The sequence below is a fragment of the Phyllobates terribilis genome, unplaced genomic scaffold, assembly GCF_046119375.1.
Source record: "Phyllobates terribilis strain yellow unplaced genomic scaffold, ASM4611937v1 Scaffold_11__3_contigs__length_659146591, whole genome shotgun sequence".
NCBI classification, from domain to species: Eukaryota; Metazoa; Chordata; class Amphibia; order Anura; family Dendrobatidae; genus Phyllobates; species Phyllobates terribilis.
In genome coordinates this window covers 333935023-333952849 of record NW_027362771.1, presented here as the reverse complement: position 1 = coordinate 333952849, position 17827 = coordinate 333935023, and the positions used below count along the sequence as shown (strand labels likewise).

General features: G+C 41.5%; 1 protein-coding gene across 1 annotated transcript; it reads right to left on the bottom strand.

The window, feature by feature from the left end:
* Nucleotides 1-5590: 5590 nt before the first annotated feature.
* Nucleotides 5591-7965, bottom strand: LOC141165136 (C2 calcium-dependent domain-containing protein 4C-like). The gene is made up of 2 exons (XM_073650778.1): nucleotides 7827-7965; nucleotides 5591-7655 (listed from the first exon to the last, which is right to left on the bottom strand). Exon 2 carries the CDS (start codon nucleotides 7625-7627, stop codon nucleotides 6407-6409), a length of 1221 nt encoding a protein of 406 aa, XP_073506879.1. The 5' UTR covers nucleotides 7628-7655; nucleotides 7827-7965; the 3' UTR covers nucleotides 5591-6406.
* Nucleotides 7966-17827: the final 9862 nt, after the last annotated feature.

Sequence of the window (17827 nt, the reverse complement as noted above, 5' to 3'; positions counted from 1 at the left end):
GTACTGGGAAGCCCCTGAGCGCGTCTGCCTCTATAGGTGCTGTCCCTTTATTTATACTAATAATCTTAGTTTTTTTTGTCAGACATGCGCAGTAAAATGCCTTTGTTTCACAAGCAGTGAAGTGATGATTCATAACAGTGGAATGTTGATAAGAAAGTTTCATAAACAGAAAAGTGATAGCAGTAGAAGGTTGCTGAGACAGCTAAAAACAAGTTACAATCTAATTTCTGGGCGTCAGTCCAAATGTCCAGATAAGGGAAGAATAACTTCATCTGTGTCTTACATCGTAGTCTTGGGTGAAGTATAACTCCTATCATCCTCTCATCTGTATTTCTGAATGCAGATTCCATCTATTATTCCCTCCAAAATGTATAAGCTCCTGGAGAATCCTGAGCACGGCCGTCTGATGTTGTAATTCGGCATTTGGTTTTGCACCATCGCTCCGGATCATCCACTAGCTTATAAATTTTGGTTTGGGGTTGGAAGTGGGAAGGAGAGGGAATGACTGCATCATACAATCACAAACTGAAATGGTGGACAAATTAATACATGGACTTAAGTTAGCTACTCACATAGCCAGTGGCACCGTTGTGCCCACCACCCAGTCAAGAAGAATCTAATGGCCTCTTCACCTTGCCCACCGCCACCACCGTCTCAGCTTGCCCACCACCGCAGCCTCAGCCTGCGATCACAGAATTAATGAATGTAAACAGGGTATATTATTGCATATACTGTATATTCACTTATACACTATTAAAAATATTTTTATTGGTATTCATTAAAAACCTATAAATTCTAGAATATAAATACAAATACACCTCAAAACATGATAACTCAAAGTGATAATATAAAAAAATTATCAAGTAGTCAAGAGTAAAGGGGGCCACCCCATTTAGCAACTAGTCGTTTCTACCTGCCTCCCCTCCCTCATCAGCATCCCCTCAGCAGCCTCCCCTCCCTCATCAGCGTCCCCTCAGCAGCCTCCCCTCCCTCATCAGCGTCCCCTCAGCAGCCTCCCCTCCCTCATCAGCGTCCCCTCAGCAGCCTCCCCTCCCTCATCAGCGTCCCCTTAGCAGCCTCCCCTCTCTCATCAGCGTCCCCTCAGCAGCCTCCACTCCTTCATCAGAATCCCCTCAGCAGCCTCCACTCCTTCATCAGCATTCCCTCAGCAGCCTCCACTCCCTCATCAGCATCCCCTCAGCAGCCTCCCCTCCCTCATCAGCGTCCACTCAGCAGCCTCCCCTCCCTCATCAGTGTCCCCTCAGCAGCCTCCACTCTATCAGTGTCCCCTCCGCAGCCTCCACGCCATCAGTGTCCCCTCTACGTATATTAAATTATATCATCGCACACTCATGAGTTCTAATGCAGTGTTCATTTATTAACATTGGCATAACATCAAACCGATTAAGCGTGATTGCGACAGTGATTGGCGACAGAAGACGTTTCGGCCTTATCCAGGCCTTGTTCATTGAGTCGCACTACTTAAGTGGGTTCAGATGAAAGTATATGCCATAAGAGATAGAATAGAAATCTTTAAATGGTGCTTTAATGTCTCTTGGTTCACAACCTATAGGAGACTTTCTTACTGGTATGACGTGAAGTCTCTACGTCTTGATACAGTGCTGGGGTCCCTGTTGTGGCTGTTTCATGTAGTAGAGAGGAGCGGTGTGGCCTTTTCCCTGTATTGCTATTCATATAGTGTGGAGGACTTGTTCCTGTTAGCTTCTGCTTCTGGCTGTGGTGCAGGAGTCCCAGATGTAGCTCGTTGTTGCAGGGGAGGAGGAGGGCGGCGTGACCGTCTCCCAGAGCTGGGAGACGGTCACGCCGCCCTCCTCCTCCCCTGCAACAACGAGCCACATCTGCACAACAGACTTCTGCACAACACAACTGATGGTCCCAACCCCATTTATAAGGCAAGAAATCCCACTTATTAAACCTGACAGGGCACACCTGTGAAGTGAAAACCATTTCCGGTGACTACCTCTTGAAGCTCATCAAGAGAATGCCAAGAGTGTGCAAAGCAGTCATCAAAGCAAAAGGTGGCTACATTGAAGAACCTAGAATATAAGACATATTTTCAGTTGTTTCACACTTTTTTGTTAAGTATATAATTCCACATGTGTTAATTCATAGTTTTGATGCCTTCAGTGTGAATGTATAATTTTCAAAGTCATAAAAATACAGAAAAATCTTTAAATGAGAAGGTGTGTCCAAACTTTTGGTCTGTACTGTTTGTGGCACATTGATGCTCTGCTCCTGATTGAAGATGAGCGCGCAGCGTGTCACATGACCAGGACCATGATGCACCTGGCTGCGGATTAAAGGTACAGTGCTCATTTCCGTCTGCCGGGTGTATCATGCGCCAAGCTGCTGTCTCTAAGTGCCCTGTAAGCAGAAGCTGGGCTGGCGGAGCCCCCCCTTATTGCTTCTGGTCACTGGGCCCCATACAGCAGTAAGGGCAGTAATGCCATGATGGTGGCCCTGAGCTCCATTAGCCGAGCCCCTGAGGTGCCAGAACAGCAGAACCCCTCCCCCAGTTGACCCCATATTGGAAACTTCACTGCCTAAGGAATTTATCTAGGGGTTTAGTGAGTATTTTAATTCCATAGGTGCCTCACAGAATTTTATAACATTGAGACGTGGAAATATGTAATTTTTGTGGTATAAATGTAATTTTTTTATTTGCTACAAATTTGTCAGGTACACAAAGGTTAATAGGTGAAACTGGACCCCATAATTTATTGCCCAATTTCTCCCGAATGCGGTGATGCTCTATATGTCATCAGAAATTACTGTTAGGCCACACATCAGGTCTGAGAAACAAGGAGCACTGTTTGGCTTTTGGAGCACAGATGTTGCTAGAATAGTTTGTGGGTGACATTTGTGGAGCCCCGAAGGTGCCAAAGCAGCAGAAAAAAAACAAAAGTGACCCCATTGTAGAAATTACACTTCTCAAAGAATTAATCTACGACTGCAGTGACTATTTTGTAACATTCATGCCGTGCTTTTTTTCTGTAGAATTTCAAATATGCCATTTTAGTGCCCATACATTGTGCCCCCATAAAGTGTAGAGCCCCCATATATTGTAGCGCTCCCATACATTGTGCCCAGCTTGTGCTTCTTACAATACGCACCCTGTAAATTGTTAAGTGCTCTCTTCCCACTACAATAATGCCAAACATGTGGCCACTTATTGTGGTCTAGGCACTGTGAGGCTCAGGAGGGTGACATTTGGATTTGGGAGTGCAAAATTCACTGGATTTTATTTGAGGAGGCGGGAGCTGTCGCTTTTCCAAAGTCTTTGTTCTACCAGTTACGTGGGAACCCCCTATAATTTCAGTGACAGATGACAGATCTGAGTGGGGGCTGGTTTTGTGTGGGATAAATTAGGGATTTTATTGGTAACATTTTGAGATACATAACATTTTTTGATCGCTTTCAGTATAAGGTTGGATCACCTTCTTGTGTTCTACGCTGAGGACTTACATCGGGGTCTCCGTGTAAATCCCATAAAAATGTGAATCAGACAAAACCCCCAACAGAACCACTCACCATAGTAAGACATATGGAGACACTTTGGAGTCCGTTTGGTGTCAGCCCCGTTGGTATCCATCTTTTTAGGCGTGCAAAGATCTGAGGTCACCCATACTTGTGCATTTTTGGCGTGTTTTTTATTTTATTTTTTTTTACGGCGTTCGTCATACAGAATAAATAACATGGCAGTTTTATAGAGCGGGTCGTTCCGGACTTGGCAATACTAATTATGCACACTTTTTTTGTTTATTTTTGCTTTATCACAAACGCTGCGTTTTGTGTAGCGAAATGGATTTTAGTGATTTGTGTGCGCTTTTTTGTGTTTTTTTTACTGTTTTACATATTTTATTTCATTTTTTTTACTTTTTCACTAAGTCCCACTGTGGGACATGTATAATTTTTATTTTGATTACTGGTCTCATACACTGCAGTACTCGTGTACTGCAGTGCATGAGGCTGTCAGTGAGTCACTGACTTAGCTTTTGAGACTCAGCTTATAGCTGGATCTCACAGGCGACCATACTGAGGCCATCACATGACCTCAGGGTACCATGGTAACCATCGAGACCCGTGATTCTCATCGTGGGGGTCCAATGGTTGCTAAGGGGGTCTTGTGACCCCCTTACAACTTAAATACCGCTGTCGCGATTGACAGCGGTATTTAGGGGTTAATCGGCCACAATCGGCATCAAAACCGGCCGGGGCCACTACCACAGAGTGTCAGCTGTCACATCGCTTCACTATTATTCCTCAGCCCCGTTAAAAAGTGGCGCTGAGGAATAAGTACCCTTAACCAGGGCCGGCTCCAGGTTTTTGTGGGCCCTGGGCGAAAGAGTCTCAGTGGACCCCTTTAACACATACCACAATTCATGATGCACAGATACCGCAGAGAAACATATATATAGTACAATGCCAAAGATTTCACTTCTTACATTACATGAGTGATATCTATTGTAAATTCTACAATAGCACAGAAACCGGCGAATCGCTCCATACAGAATACTGCACCCCATAAAATGCTCCATACAGGATACTGGCCCCCATATAACACTCCATACAGGATACTTGCCCCCATATAATGCTCCATACAGGATACTTGCCCCCATATAATGCCCCATGCCTCCATACAATAAAAAAAAAAATCAAATACTCACCTCACTTCTCACCTGCCGCCGCTGCTCCAGACTCCTCACTGGCGCCGGTATCTTCCCACTCTGCACTGTGATGGCTCAGGAGAGAGCGCGGTGTAAAGACGTCAATGCGCCCTCTGACCTGAGACATCACTGTGCAGCAACCGCGGAAGAGACAGGATCTGCTGCGGAGGCACGGGGAGAGGTAAGTATTGTGCCGGCTGCCAGGGCCCTGAGCAAGCGGGGGGGGGGAGCTGACACCGCTCTCCTCTGCTCACGGGTCCCATAGCGCGGCGGGGTGCCCGACGGCGAGTGGGCCCCCGCCTCCTCAGGGCCCCGGCACTTGCCCGGGTGCTGACGCCGGCCCTGCCCTTAATGACTGCCGTTAAAAGGCGTATTGGCGGTCGTCAAGGAGTTAACTCCTGGCATCCTTATTTACAACCTCATGGGCGCTCGTGATCTGTGCATTTGTCCTGATTTTATGGCCCAGCAGAGTAAAGGTGATGAGCATTTTAGTTAGTATGTCCATGCTTTCTTCTCATGTTTTAGAATGATCAATGTGGAAAGAAAATCAACTGTAGTGTATTATTAGGGAAATATCATACTATCATACCATTATCAATATTTACTACCTGCTTACAACTCATACTGCACACTCATGCACGCAAGCACACGTATACATACGCTAATGTTGATTTATAATGGTTGCAATTATTGGAACACTGTTTCATGTTTAATGCTGTTGTTAATAGCTTTTCTGTTGGATCAAACCAGGTTATAAGACCGAATAGATAGATAGATAGATAGATAGATAGATAGATAGATAGATAGATAGATAGATTTTATATATATGTATATATTTATATTTACTTTTTTAAATAACAAAATGAAAAAAGTGCTAATTTAGCCCAATTGAACAACACATATTTCTCAAAATAAATAATTTATTAATTAAACCATAAAAAAATAAACTTTATAATACATAAGTATCCTATCTGCAATAAACAAACTCAGAAATACATTCAGAGTAGACATATACTAAGTAAAATGTATATAAAAATAATTTTTAAAAGAAAATTATACAAAAAATAAAATATAAAATAATAAATACATATAAAACATACTTTTGTTACTAAAGCAATTATTTCCCTTCATAGAGAGCTGCTGGTGCTGCTCTGTATTAGGAATATTTCTCAGAAAGGTTGTATCTATTACAAGAAGAGATAAGGTTTACAGAGATGTTGCCAATACAAAAACCCCCCGATACCGATAACTTCAAATGCAGCATTGAATTTAGCAGAGATACATATAGGGGTATAAGCCTAAATGTCCTGTACATTTACAATGCTGCGTTAGAGAACAGAAAGACATAATTTAGCTGCTATCTGTAGATCATGGGTTGTTTGTGCCAATTATTTTCGATGTCTAGTTGCAAAGAGAAGAACTGGCAGATCTGGGTCGAGGAAAGCAAACACAGAGTTTTTCAGTCCTAGTCTTCCATCAAATATGATTGCATCTATGCCAACTCACCACTTTTTAATAAAAAATGGATGGACATTGATAAACCTGCAGTTTTCATATGCTTAAGTACTTTAATTGGAAATTTTCGGTTAGAGCTATCTTATAGAACATAATAAGTCAATGTTGGACAAAATGAAGTTTTCTCAAAGTCAGGCGTAATCAATATTTGTTCTCCTTCTGAGTATTTTAAAGTGCATTGCAAACATCTTGAAACCCTTTTCTCATGGGGAAAGAATGCTAAGCAAAGGAAGTTCACTTTGGCCGAGAATACAGTCTCTCTTCATGCTGCACATTTTGTTGATGACCTTTATTTTAAGACTGCGGCTATGTAGCTGTGTTTGAAACACATTCTCAAAGAAAAAGTCCTCATTGAAGATGGGGTTTCTACTCCTTCTGATTACAGTACTTCGCTGCTTCTGTTGTTTTCCTGGAGTGATGGAAAGCGTCACAAAACAATTGATGGTTTTCGGGTCAGTATCTGGGTGGTAAAGTCCTTCAACACTTATGAGTCGAACACGAAGCCTCTGTGCTTCAGGGCAGTACTCTGTAGATAATCGAAGGGAACCTCCATTTTCTAGCAATACAGCATTTTCTGTCATAAATCTGCCTCTAGAATAAAAAAGGTCCATTGGAAAGACAGAATCCATCATTCCATCAGAAACTCTGCGAATTATGTTGGGACTACTATCGGTGGAACTGAACTCATCAGCTGAGAGTGAATTATTTCTAGACATCCCTGACTTCCCCTTCCTTCTCAGAGTTTTAGAGAAGAGCTTGTCTTGGCTTAGAGCTTTCAGCAAAGAGTTATACCGAGGTGGAGATCTGTGAAGCGAAGGAGAACTAAAAGGCGAAGAGTCTGTGGAAGATGAGGTTTCGCAGTCCAAGGTGCCAGAGCGGCTCAGTGACCTCAGTTTTAATGTTGCGAAACTACTGCAAGATGATGCCCGCTGCCATGCAGATGAGTTTGAGCGTGATTTAGGCAGCAAAATCGGAAGGGTGGCAGGGTCATTGTGGAAGAGAGATTCTTTCCTTCTGGTATTTGGGCTTTCCAGTAAGGTACAGAATCCATAGGAAGTTTGAGCTTTGGGAAGATGTGGCAAGGAAAGGGCTGCTTGTGCCTGAGGGTCTGCATTTGTACTTTCTTCTTCCATGGCTTCTTCTGCACTGTCCACCTGGATAATATGTGTCTCCGGCATGTTAAAATCTTCAGTTACAAAAGTTGCTCCAAAGATGTCAGGAACAGACCTATAAAGAGATTTCATTCTCATGCCCCTCTGTGATGAAAGAAGAGGGGGGATGCAGAACTCAGGGATTCTGTCTGGAGTTAATACATTTGGACAAGGTATAGGACGCTGGTTCTTGTCAGGATAGGAACCCCTTGGTGTGGGATCAGGCATATGTCCCTGCATTTCTGGTGCCATTATCTTCTCCAAAAGCCACATAAGTGTTGTTGTATGTTTTATAATTGTCCTGTAAAAAAAAGAATAAAAAGGTGAGAATTTGCTAAATCTGTGTAAGAAAACAGGATTTACAATATGGTGCAATAAAGTTACAGATACGGCAGATGTTTAACTCTTTTAATTTAAAACAAACCAATCACAATGCAGACATAAAAGAAAAATCTAACAAGACAATATTTACCTGTTGCAATGGTGAAATCCTGTTCACATCACCAATAAAAAGTCCTCTGTAAGATGAGCTATCACAGGAGCCAGCAAGGAAATCAGTGCTATCTAGCCCTGAGCAGTGAGTGAGCTCAGCAGCCTCCGTCACCTGCTTTTATAGCTAAATTGAGCTGTTCTGCGGCCAATTGGAAGCAAGTGGGTGGCGTACATCTATCCGTGGAAAGAGACACGGGGCAACACCGTGACACAACGGAGCTTTGTGATAACACTTCGTACGTTAACATTCCCTCTGACAGACCCAGAGTAAGGACGCGCGCTCTAAATATACACTCGTAGGTTGAGTGAACAATGGCTAAACCTTACTTCATTTACAGTTACAATCTACACAGATAAACAATGAAAATAAATAAATGAATGTAACACAATAATATGTAACCGAAAACAACTCAAAACCTGGAAATTCCGATCTGACCGGCGTTAACCCCAAGAAACATCGTATCACATCATTAATACGATAATGTATGTAAAGCGCTGCGGAATATGTTAGCGCTATATAAAAATAAAGATTATTATTATTATTATTAATACAAGCTACCAGGAACTTGAAACAAAGGAAGCTGTATCGTAAGGTTGGAGCAAAAATCAAGCACTACTCACAATCTGCCGGGGCTGGCTGACCCTCCGTACCAAGCTAATGTCAACAGTATTGTTCTGTGCTGCGTCTGCTGCCAAAGCTGCTTAGTAATTACAATAACAGAGCCGAGTATAATAAGTGTGATATTACAGGAATTATGAGTAGCGTTTCTTGTAAGGAGTCCAGCTACATACAGTAAAGCAGGTCAGCCAGCCCAGGCAAGCAGAACAGTTACTCATGGAGAACAGAGGACTCCTGCAGGATTTATAGTTATTATTCCAATAAACTTCTGACACGTCACAAAGACATGTCAGAAGACAATAACAATGGGGCTTAGAGCAAGGAGATACAGACCAATCTCTATCGCTAAGTGCTGTGCTCATTCAGCTGATTTTACACTCATTGTCAGTGAAGCGAGGTAAGGCTCTGTTCACATGTCCAGTAATCAGAACGGATCCAGCAGCAATCCATTGATAAATAAAAAGTTGTACAGACACAACTTTTTTGCCACTTGAAAAAAAAAAAAATTTAAACTGGTTCAGTTTTTCTAACATTGAAGTTTATGGAAAGAGGATCCGTGAAATAGCCGTCCATTTTTCTCCCATTTGAAAAAGATCTGTTTTTTGCTTACTGGATCAGTATCAAATGAATGATTACTTGAAAGTTCATGTCCAGCAGTATATGTTACATATTTACTTTTCCTACTCCAGTAAGCAAAAAACAGATCCTTTTCAAATGGGAGAAAAACGGATGGCTATTTAACAGATCCGTTTTTCATAGACTTTAGTGGAAAAAATGGATCCAGATGAAATCAGTTTTTTCAGGTGGACAAAAAAGTTGTGTCTGCTCAACTTTTTTTGTCAATGGATTGCCGCTGGATGATTACTGGAGATGTCAACTTAGCCTTAGCTGAAGACAGCCAATTTACTTTATATACTATCCGGTCATCTTCAGTTGCTGTGATTTTCAGAAGGAGATGGTTAATTATAGTATCTGCATCCCATCCAAAAAAATATAACCTTACGACATGTCTCAAAGTCTATTGAAGCTAAGTGACATCAAGGAATACTCTTGAAGGGTGCATGAACTACATTTTACAGTATTACATAGCTTAAAATGAATCTGCTATCAAGATTTCACCTTCAAGACTATTTATAACTTTAGCTGACTAGTCCATTTGTCCATTACCGAAATCGGTGTATGATATTTCAATGAGTGTTTAGAATGTGTGGAAGCTCTTCTCAAGCCTTTGTCACTCCGCCTCTATTCCTCACCCAGCGCTGTCTTCTGCTGCTTGACTGACAGCTCCTTTGCTGTGTGGCTTCAAGAAATCTAGTGATAATAGGTGGCACCAGAGTTGTAGTGATCTTCCTCTCGGAACAGGATATTTGCATACTTCAATTCCCAGAGGAACATTCCATGGCCTATAAGTGTCCTTACACCGACTTTGCACTCTCCATAAGGAGAAAAGGTCCCCTGTAGACCCTCGATCTTTAACCAGAATGTCAAACAGAATAATGCACTGGTTGAGACCCTCACTTAGGTTTACCATCATATTTCAAAGATGTAGGAAGTAGAAAATCTGGGCTGTGCAGAATAAAAGAAGGGATGGAATGAGCTGGTGGAGGCAGAGGAGCAGGTGTTAGTGTAGCAGCAGAAGGAGATGAGGCTTCCAAACTAGCTGAGAGTTTCTGAAGAGACTGAAAAATGTGATCCTGGTTATCTGTATACATGAATCCACAAGGTCAACAGATTTAGCTTAGGTCCTTCTATTCTGGTTCCCACTAATGTCTGTACTTTCTGGTCGCACTGACATGGATATTTCAAATTGCCCCATGTGGAGGGACCAGGGGGCACATACTGGAGGGGGACCTGGGAAGTGCCTGAACAGTAAGGTATTAGTAAGGTGCGTTTTACTTCTTTTACACTAATATATATTTTTTTTAAGTTAAAGCAATCACTTTAAAAACCTGTAATGAAATGAGCGTGTAAAAAGTACTGCACTGGAATAGAGTGCCACCTGCTGGTCAAGTACAACTATTCAAAGAAAAGAATTAAAAAAAAAACTGATGACTTTTCAACTGTAGTATATTTCTTTTAGGGAATTAAGGCTTTGGCTAGTCCCCTAAATGTCATCAGAAACATGATTGTTTTAGAATATGACCTGTGAAAGCATTATTAAGCATATGGGAACAATTGATCAAGCCAGTCTTTTTCATAATTATACACCTATGGAAATAGCATATTTCTTATTGTCTATGCATGGTTGGTATTATGGGTATTGTCACATCTTCCAGCTACTTCTCTGGCTGGAATGTGAATACAACAGGGATAGTCAGTGCTTCAGTAACAGTAAGTGATAGTACCTGTATGAGAGAGGCAGCCATAGTTATCCACATCAGTGAGGCATAGTGACCAAGAGCTGACAACCACAGCACCCTGATATTCTGACAACCAAAATGCCCTCGTATCAGTGACAACCTAAGTGTCCTGATAACAGCGACAACCTCTATAAAATAACAATAACAGGGTCAGCCACGGCGTCCCTGTAACAACCTATAGGATCTTCCCGGCATGGAGCCCAAACTATTGTGCTATATACAAAAAAAAACATAACTGAGTCTCCAAACTTACCCCTCTCCCCCAGGACCAATAAATCTGTTAGGAAAAATAAGAAAACACTATAGCTAGATGCTTACTGTAAGTCAATAGTTCAAACCATGCATTTTTGTGGATTTTTTTGGTCAGATTATCGTGGTCATTAGGGTGATCCTGCCAGTAGCATATGCTTGTCTCAAGGATTAAGCCATGGACGTGTAAGTACACACGGATGGTACAGGCAAACTGCAGATGGCTCGTTAATTCAGCTTTTTTTGGTCCTTGCTTTCTTTTCTTTCTTTTTTTTAAAGAAAACAAACAAACAGCATATTGTAGGTGTGACATGTATTGCCACAGGTTTCTCTATAGCACATGTAAATATATAAATGTGTGAAAAAAACATACAAGAAAAAAACAAACAAAAGAGAATACTTAAAAAAAATACACAAAATATGTTTTTTTTTTACATGCCTAAAAACACTAGAAAAACTGTATGAAACCTCAAAATACCCATATCTGTGTCAGCGATAGAGCCCACATGTTAGATTTCAAGAACACTACTGCTAAATTAAATGTAAAGGTATGGTCACATAGACCATTTTGACATGGATTTTGCAGTTAAGCTTCAAAACTTTACAGTGTCTAAGGCTGTGTGCCCACTATGCGTTTTTTAAGCGTTTTCCGCAGCGGCAATTCCACTGCAGAAACACTTAAAAAAACGCATGGTAGAAGGTCTGCCATGTTCCTCAATGATAATCCGCTGTGCACATGCTGCGGAAATTTCGGCTGCGGATTATCATTGCGGAAAAAAACGCAGCACTACCAATTATTTTGCGGAATCGCGGCGTTTTCGCCGCCATTGACTTGCATTGGAACGCATGTCACCCGCATCAATGCATCTGTACATGCGGATAACATGCATTTCAATGTGCAGATGGTACCTGGGTCTGGAGAAGAGGAGACTCTCCTCCGGACCCGGGTACCAAAGAACCTGTAAAAAAAAGAATAAAATAAAAAATATACATTATACTTACCTTCTGATGGCCCACGTGTCGGCGGTCGCGTGACCCGTCACATGACTAAATGACGTCACCGCAGGTCCTTTAGTCTACCACGAGCTGCTTGCAAGCCGAGACAAGGACACCAGGGGCCATCAGAAGGTAAGTATAATATTTATTTTTTATTTTTTTACCATTCTTTCGGTCCCACTATATAAATCCATGCCGGTTGCATGGATTTATATAGTGTGACCAAGTTGACAAGCACTTTACAAGTGATGCTAAAATCGCTTGGAAAGCGCTTGACAACCAGCATGCGGAAATGCATGTGAAGAACGCTTCACATCCGGTTGTCCCTGGCAGGAAAACGCATGTACAATCCACATGTACAATCCGCATGTACAATCCCCATGCGTTTTTTTCTGCCAGGGAGATGCAGAAACACTCAGGAAAAAATCCGGAGTATTTCTGCATCGTGGGCACATAGCCTTAAAGACAGGGATGATTTTAGACAAAGTGGGGCCCTGGGAAAAGTGAGGCCCTAAATGCTCACATATTGCACCACACACAGAAACATTTAGGTTACATTTACATTCGCTGAGTTCAGGCCATTAAATGAGTCAGATCGACAATATTGAAGTCATTCGGCGCTGGTTTACCGGCCTCTCTACACCGGCTGAGGAAGAATGATGGGGGCAGAACAATTACCAGTAGATCAGTCTAAAGTATCATGTTATCAGCAGCACATCTGTAGTTTACAGCGGGAGTTGTGCTGCTGAGAATAATGATTTTTCTTCTGCCATAAACAATCCAATCACCAGAGGAATGAGCAGCATTTTCCTTGTTCATTGGGCGATTGCTGACATGTTTATACCTCTGAGTTCTTGTCTGTGGTGCCAGGTTTTATGCATGTGGATGTGGATGCACATTGTATATGACACACACACAGCACATTGTATATGACACACACACAGCACACCGAGCACACACACAAATATTTATGTATACACACATAGCACACAAGCATGTACATATCGAGCACACAAACATATATGCATACACACACATAGCACATACGCATGTGTACACCTAGCACATACACACACATATATATTTGTATGTATATACAGAGCACATACACACATGTACAGAGCACATACATACATACATATATACAGTATGTCTTCACATCACTGGGCTGTCTGCATAATACAGGACGGGTCCTCCAGAGAGAGATGCTCTTTGTAACCACTTTTTTTTATTTATACTCTGACCAAGAGACGAGGATTCTGAACACTGGAATACTTATATTAATTAAGAATTACCTAAAATGTTTAATAAAATAGGTTTTACAAACTGAAGAGTCAGTAAGAAGAATGTTTTCATAGGATCATCTAATTAAATGTAATTTTTAACAAAGAGCTCCTATATATTTCATAATAAAGTCTTTATACAAAAGTTTCTAAATTTCTAAAGTTTTATACAAAAAGTTACATTTGAATTATTAGCCCCTTAACGACCTTGGACATATAGGTACGTCCAAGGTCGTCTCCCTACATTTGATGTAGGCACCGACGCTGAGCCCGCATCTTTCCCTGCACATGACAGCTGATCTGATCAGCTGTCATGTACCTCTAACAGCCGCAGGTGGATCCAAGATCCACCAGCAGCTGTTAACCAGTTTAATGCCGCTGTCAATCTCTGACAGCGGCATTTAACACACACCAAGCAGAAGCACGTCACAAGACACACCCATCGCCGCCCCTGTCACGTGATCGCGGGGCACCGATAGGTTGTCATGACAGCCGGGGCTCTGCAGAAGGTGTGGCCGGACTTCATAGGAGATCATGATTTATGCTACACATAGCATAGCACAGGTGATCAGACAATCGCAGCTTCAAGTCTCCCAAGGGGACTATTGAAGCCAGTAAAAAGTTTTAAAAAAAAAAGTTTTAAAAAAATAAAAAAACACATGTTTGGTATTGTTGCGTTGAGAAATGTCCGATCTATCAAAATATAAAGTAAATTAATCTTATCGTTAAACGGCGTAATGAGAAAAAAAATCAAACCTCCAGAATTACTTTCTTTTGGCTGCCGCAACAGTGCAATAAAATGCAATAAGAGGTGATCAAAACAATGTATCTACCCCAAAATGGTATCAATAAAAATGTCATCTCAGGGAGAAAAAAATAAGCCTTCACCCAGCCTTAGATTCTGAAAAATGGAGACGCTACGGGTCTCGGAAAATGGCAACATTTCTTTTTTTCTTACAAATTTTGGATTTTTTGTGTAATGGCCGTGTCTAACCGTGGAGGAACATGGTCTGATCATACCACATTTCCTGGGCAGGGGAGGAAGTAAAAGAGAGTATACACAGGACAGGATGGGATTGCAAGTTATTCTTTCTTTCAGGTAAAATTTTGCTTAAACCAGGCAGTGAAATGTTTTGCCTCACAACAAGAATCATTTTTGATCCCCTGCTGTAATGTCTGTATACTCTTTTGCTTCCTCCCCTGTCCAGGAGATGTGGTATGATCAGACTATGTTCCTGCACAGTCAGACACGGCCATTACACAGTACACAGCAGGGGCACATTTATAAGATTATCTCAGCACAGGAACATTTTATTTAAACACATCCAATTGTGGAAGTTATTAGTATTCCAAGATCTATTGATTAAAATGTACTTTGTTCACTGAAAAACCTCTTTAATGCCTTGTAAGTTCTGCCTGATAACTGTCTACATATTTAGGAATTAAGGCAGTACCCTAACCCTAATTACATTTTATGGATATGATTATTTTTTTAGTTAATAAACCCATCATGAACATCTAAAGAATAAAGCCTGCAGGGAGCGCTCATGCTGCAATTATATGACTATTACAAGGATTTTAACCCCTTAACCCTCGGGCGATTTTCTGTTTTTTCATGTTTGCTTTTTCCTCCCCGTCTTCCAAGAACCATAACTTTTTTATTTTTCCGTCCACATAGCCTTATGAGGGCTTGTTATTTGTAGGACGAGTTGTAATTTTCAGTGACACCATAGTGTCCTGGAAAACGGGAAAAAAATTCTAAATGCACTGAAATTGCAAAAAAGTGCAATTCCACAATGTTTTTTTTTCATTTTGTAGTTAACATCTTCAGTGTATGGTAAAACTCACCTGACAATATGATTCCCCAGGTCAGTATGAGTACCCAGATATCAAACATGTACAGTTGTTTTTATTTAAGTGGTGAAAAAAAATTCGGATTGACTTTATATTTTCATAGATTGGACTTTTACAAACGCAGCAATACTAAATATGTATATTTTTATTTTTTTAAATTGTTTTAATGCTATTATCAGCTTAGCTCCTGTTGTAGATGCTGGGTGTCCCCAAGAGAGTGGTATACCCTGGGCAATTGCCCAGTTCTACCTCCTTGTTAACGCTTGCCTTGCTTATGGATACCGGCATATCTGTGTAGTTTTTGCTACAGCAAGATGCTTCAGGAAAATGCTGGTGATGTTTTTCTTGAAGCGTCTTCTTTGTCATCCACGCCTAAACATGTCTGAAAAATCCTATTTATTTCTATTATAAAAAGACTTGCTGTTTATATGTTCATCATTTTGATCATTTTTGCTCTGCTTCAGGTTTTGAAAAATGCCTTGTGGTAGGAAAGAATATCACTTCTTTGCAGAGTCTCCTGATGGGAAAATGCTCCAAATTAAATACTGTCCAAAGAAAATGCTGCATAAAAACGCTATCAGAAATAATCAGCAAAAGAGCTTGAAAACATGTTTGAAATGGCTTCAGAAACCAAAAATCAAAAACTCCCCAAGGAAGCAGAGATTTTATTTGTTGTGTGAGCGAAAATGTGTAGCATCAAAAACTCATCGAGTGAAGGTAACTTTGTGCTGAATTTTTTTCCTATCGATCAATCTGTTCAGCTCCTCCTGCTCTGTACCAGGCTGTCTATACATTGGAAAGCATTAAAAGGTGGCAGGTTTCCTAGAACAGTGAAATCCATGCACTCTGATTCCAGCATTGCATTTCTCCTTTCAGCACACGTTTTAGCTAACACAAGGTTGGTGAAGGGTATCATGCTGTGAAAAATATTTGTAAGTTGGCACAAGTGTGAGCCCAGGGCACTTTCCATGTTTACCTACGTAACCAGCTGCATTTATAGCAAGAACAGAACACACTAAGCGTAATGAATTCATGAGCCAAATGGACTGCCTTTTATACAAATCTAAAAATATATTCACATTGTGGCCTACCATATATTTACTATGTAAATAATCACATCAGAAGACGTAGTAAGAAACATTCAAGAATAGCCAACATTTCTATTTATTTTATTTTTTCTTAGGGAAACCCTGCCGTCTTATTTTCTTGCCAGCTGGTCTGCCGCTTCATTCCCTGGACTGTGACAATGTTCTAGCACGTGTCCCTATAACATGGAAGCCTTTACACAATCTCTCAAGCATCTGAGATACGGCCTTATTGGCCTGACTCCATCACTGCAGGCTTCTAGCCATTATCTTTCTATCTCTCTACATCAACTTTGTCTTGTCCTTAGTAGTATGCCCATTGTCAGTATGAATAATAACTCTGGAAAAAAGCTTTCCCAGGCTTATGCCATCATTTTGCTGGTAGCCTCCAGTTCTGCCCTCCGACTTGTTGGTCTCCTTTCCATATTTTCATATATTTTTAGAGCACACGTGTCAAACTCCGGCCAGCAGGGTGGTTATATTTTGCCCTCGACACCAGAACTGCCGCTCCTATGTGGGGCAATTATTCTGTATGGAAGACTATGTAGGGCCCATTATTCTGTATGGAGGACTATGTGGGGCCCATTATACTGTATGGAGGACTATGTAGGGCCCATTATTCTGTATGGAGGACTATGTGGGGCCCATTATACTGTATGGAGGACTATGTGGGGCCCATTATTCTGTATGGAGGACTATGTAGGGCCCATTATACTGTATGGAGGACTATGTGGGGCCCATTATACTGTATGGAGGACTATGTGGGGCTTATTATACTGTATGGAGGACTATGTGGGGCCCATTATACTGTATGGAGGACTATGTGGGGCCCATTATACTGTATGGAGGACTATGTGGGGCCCATTATACTGTATGGAGAACTTTGTGGGGCCCATTATACTATATGGAGGACTATGTAGGGCCCATTATACTGTATGGAGGACTATGTGGGGCCCATTATTCTGTATGGAAGACTATGTAGGGCCCATTATACTGTATGGAAGACTATGTGGGGCCCATTATTCTGTATGGAGGACTATGTGGGGCCCATTATTCTGTATGGAAGACTATGTGGGGCACATTATAGTGTATGGAGGACTGTGTGGGGCCCATTATTCTGTATGGAGGACTATGTGAGGCCCATTGTAGTGTATAGAGGACTGTGTGGGGCCTATTATACTGTATGGAGGACTATGTGGGGCCCATTATTCTGTATGGAGGACTATGTGGGGCCTATTATTTTGCATGGAGGACACCGTAGGGCCCATTATTCTGTATGGAGGACTATGTAGGGCCATTATTCTGTATGGAGGACTATGTAGGGCCCATTATACTGTATGGAGGACTATGTGGGGCCCATTATACTGTATGGAGGACTATGTGGGGCCCATTATACTGTATGGAGGACTATGTGGGGCCCATTATACTGTATGGAGGACTATGTGGGGCCCATTATACTGTATGGAGGACTATGTGGGGCCCATTATACTGTATGGAGGACTATGTGGGGCCCATTATACTATACTAGATGGTGG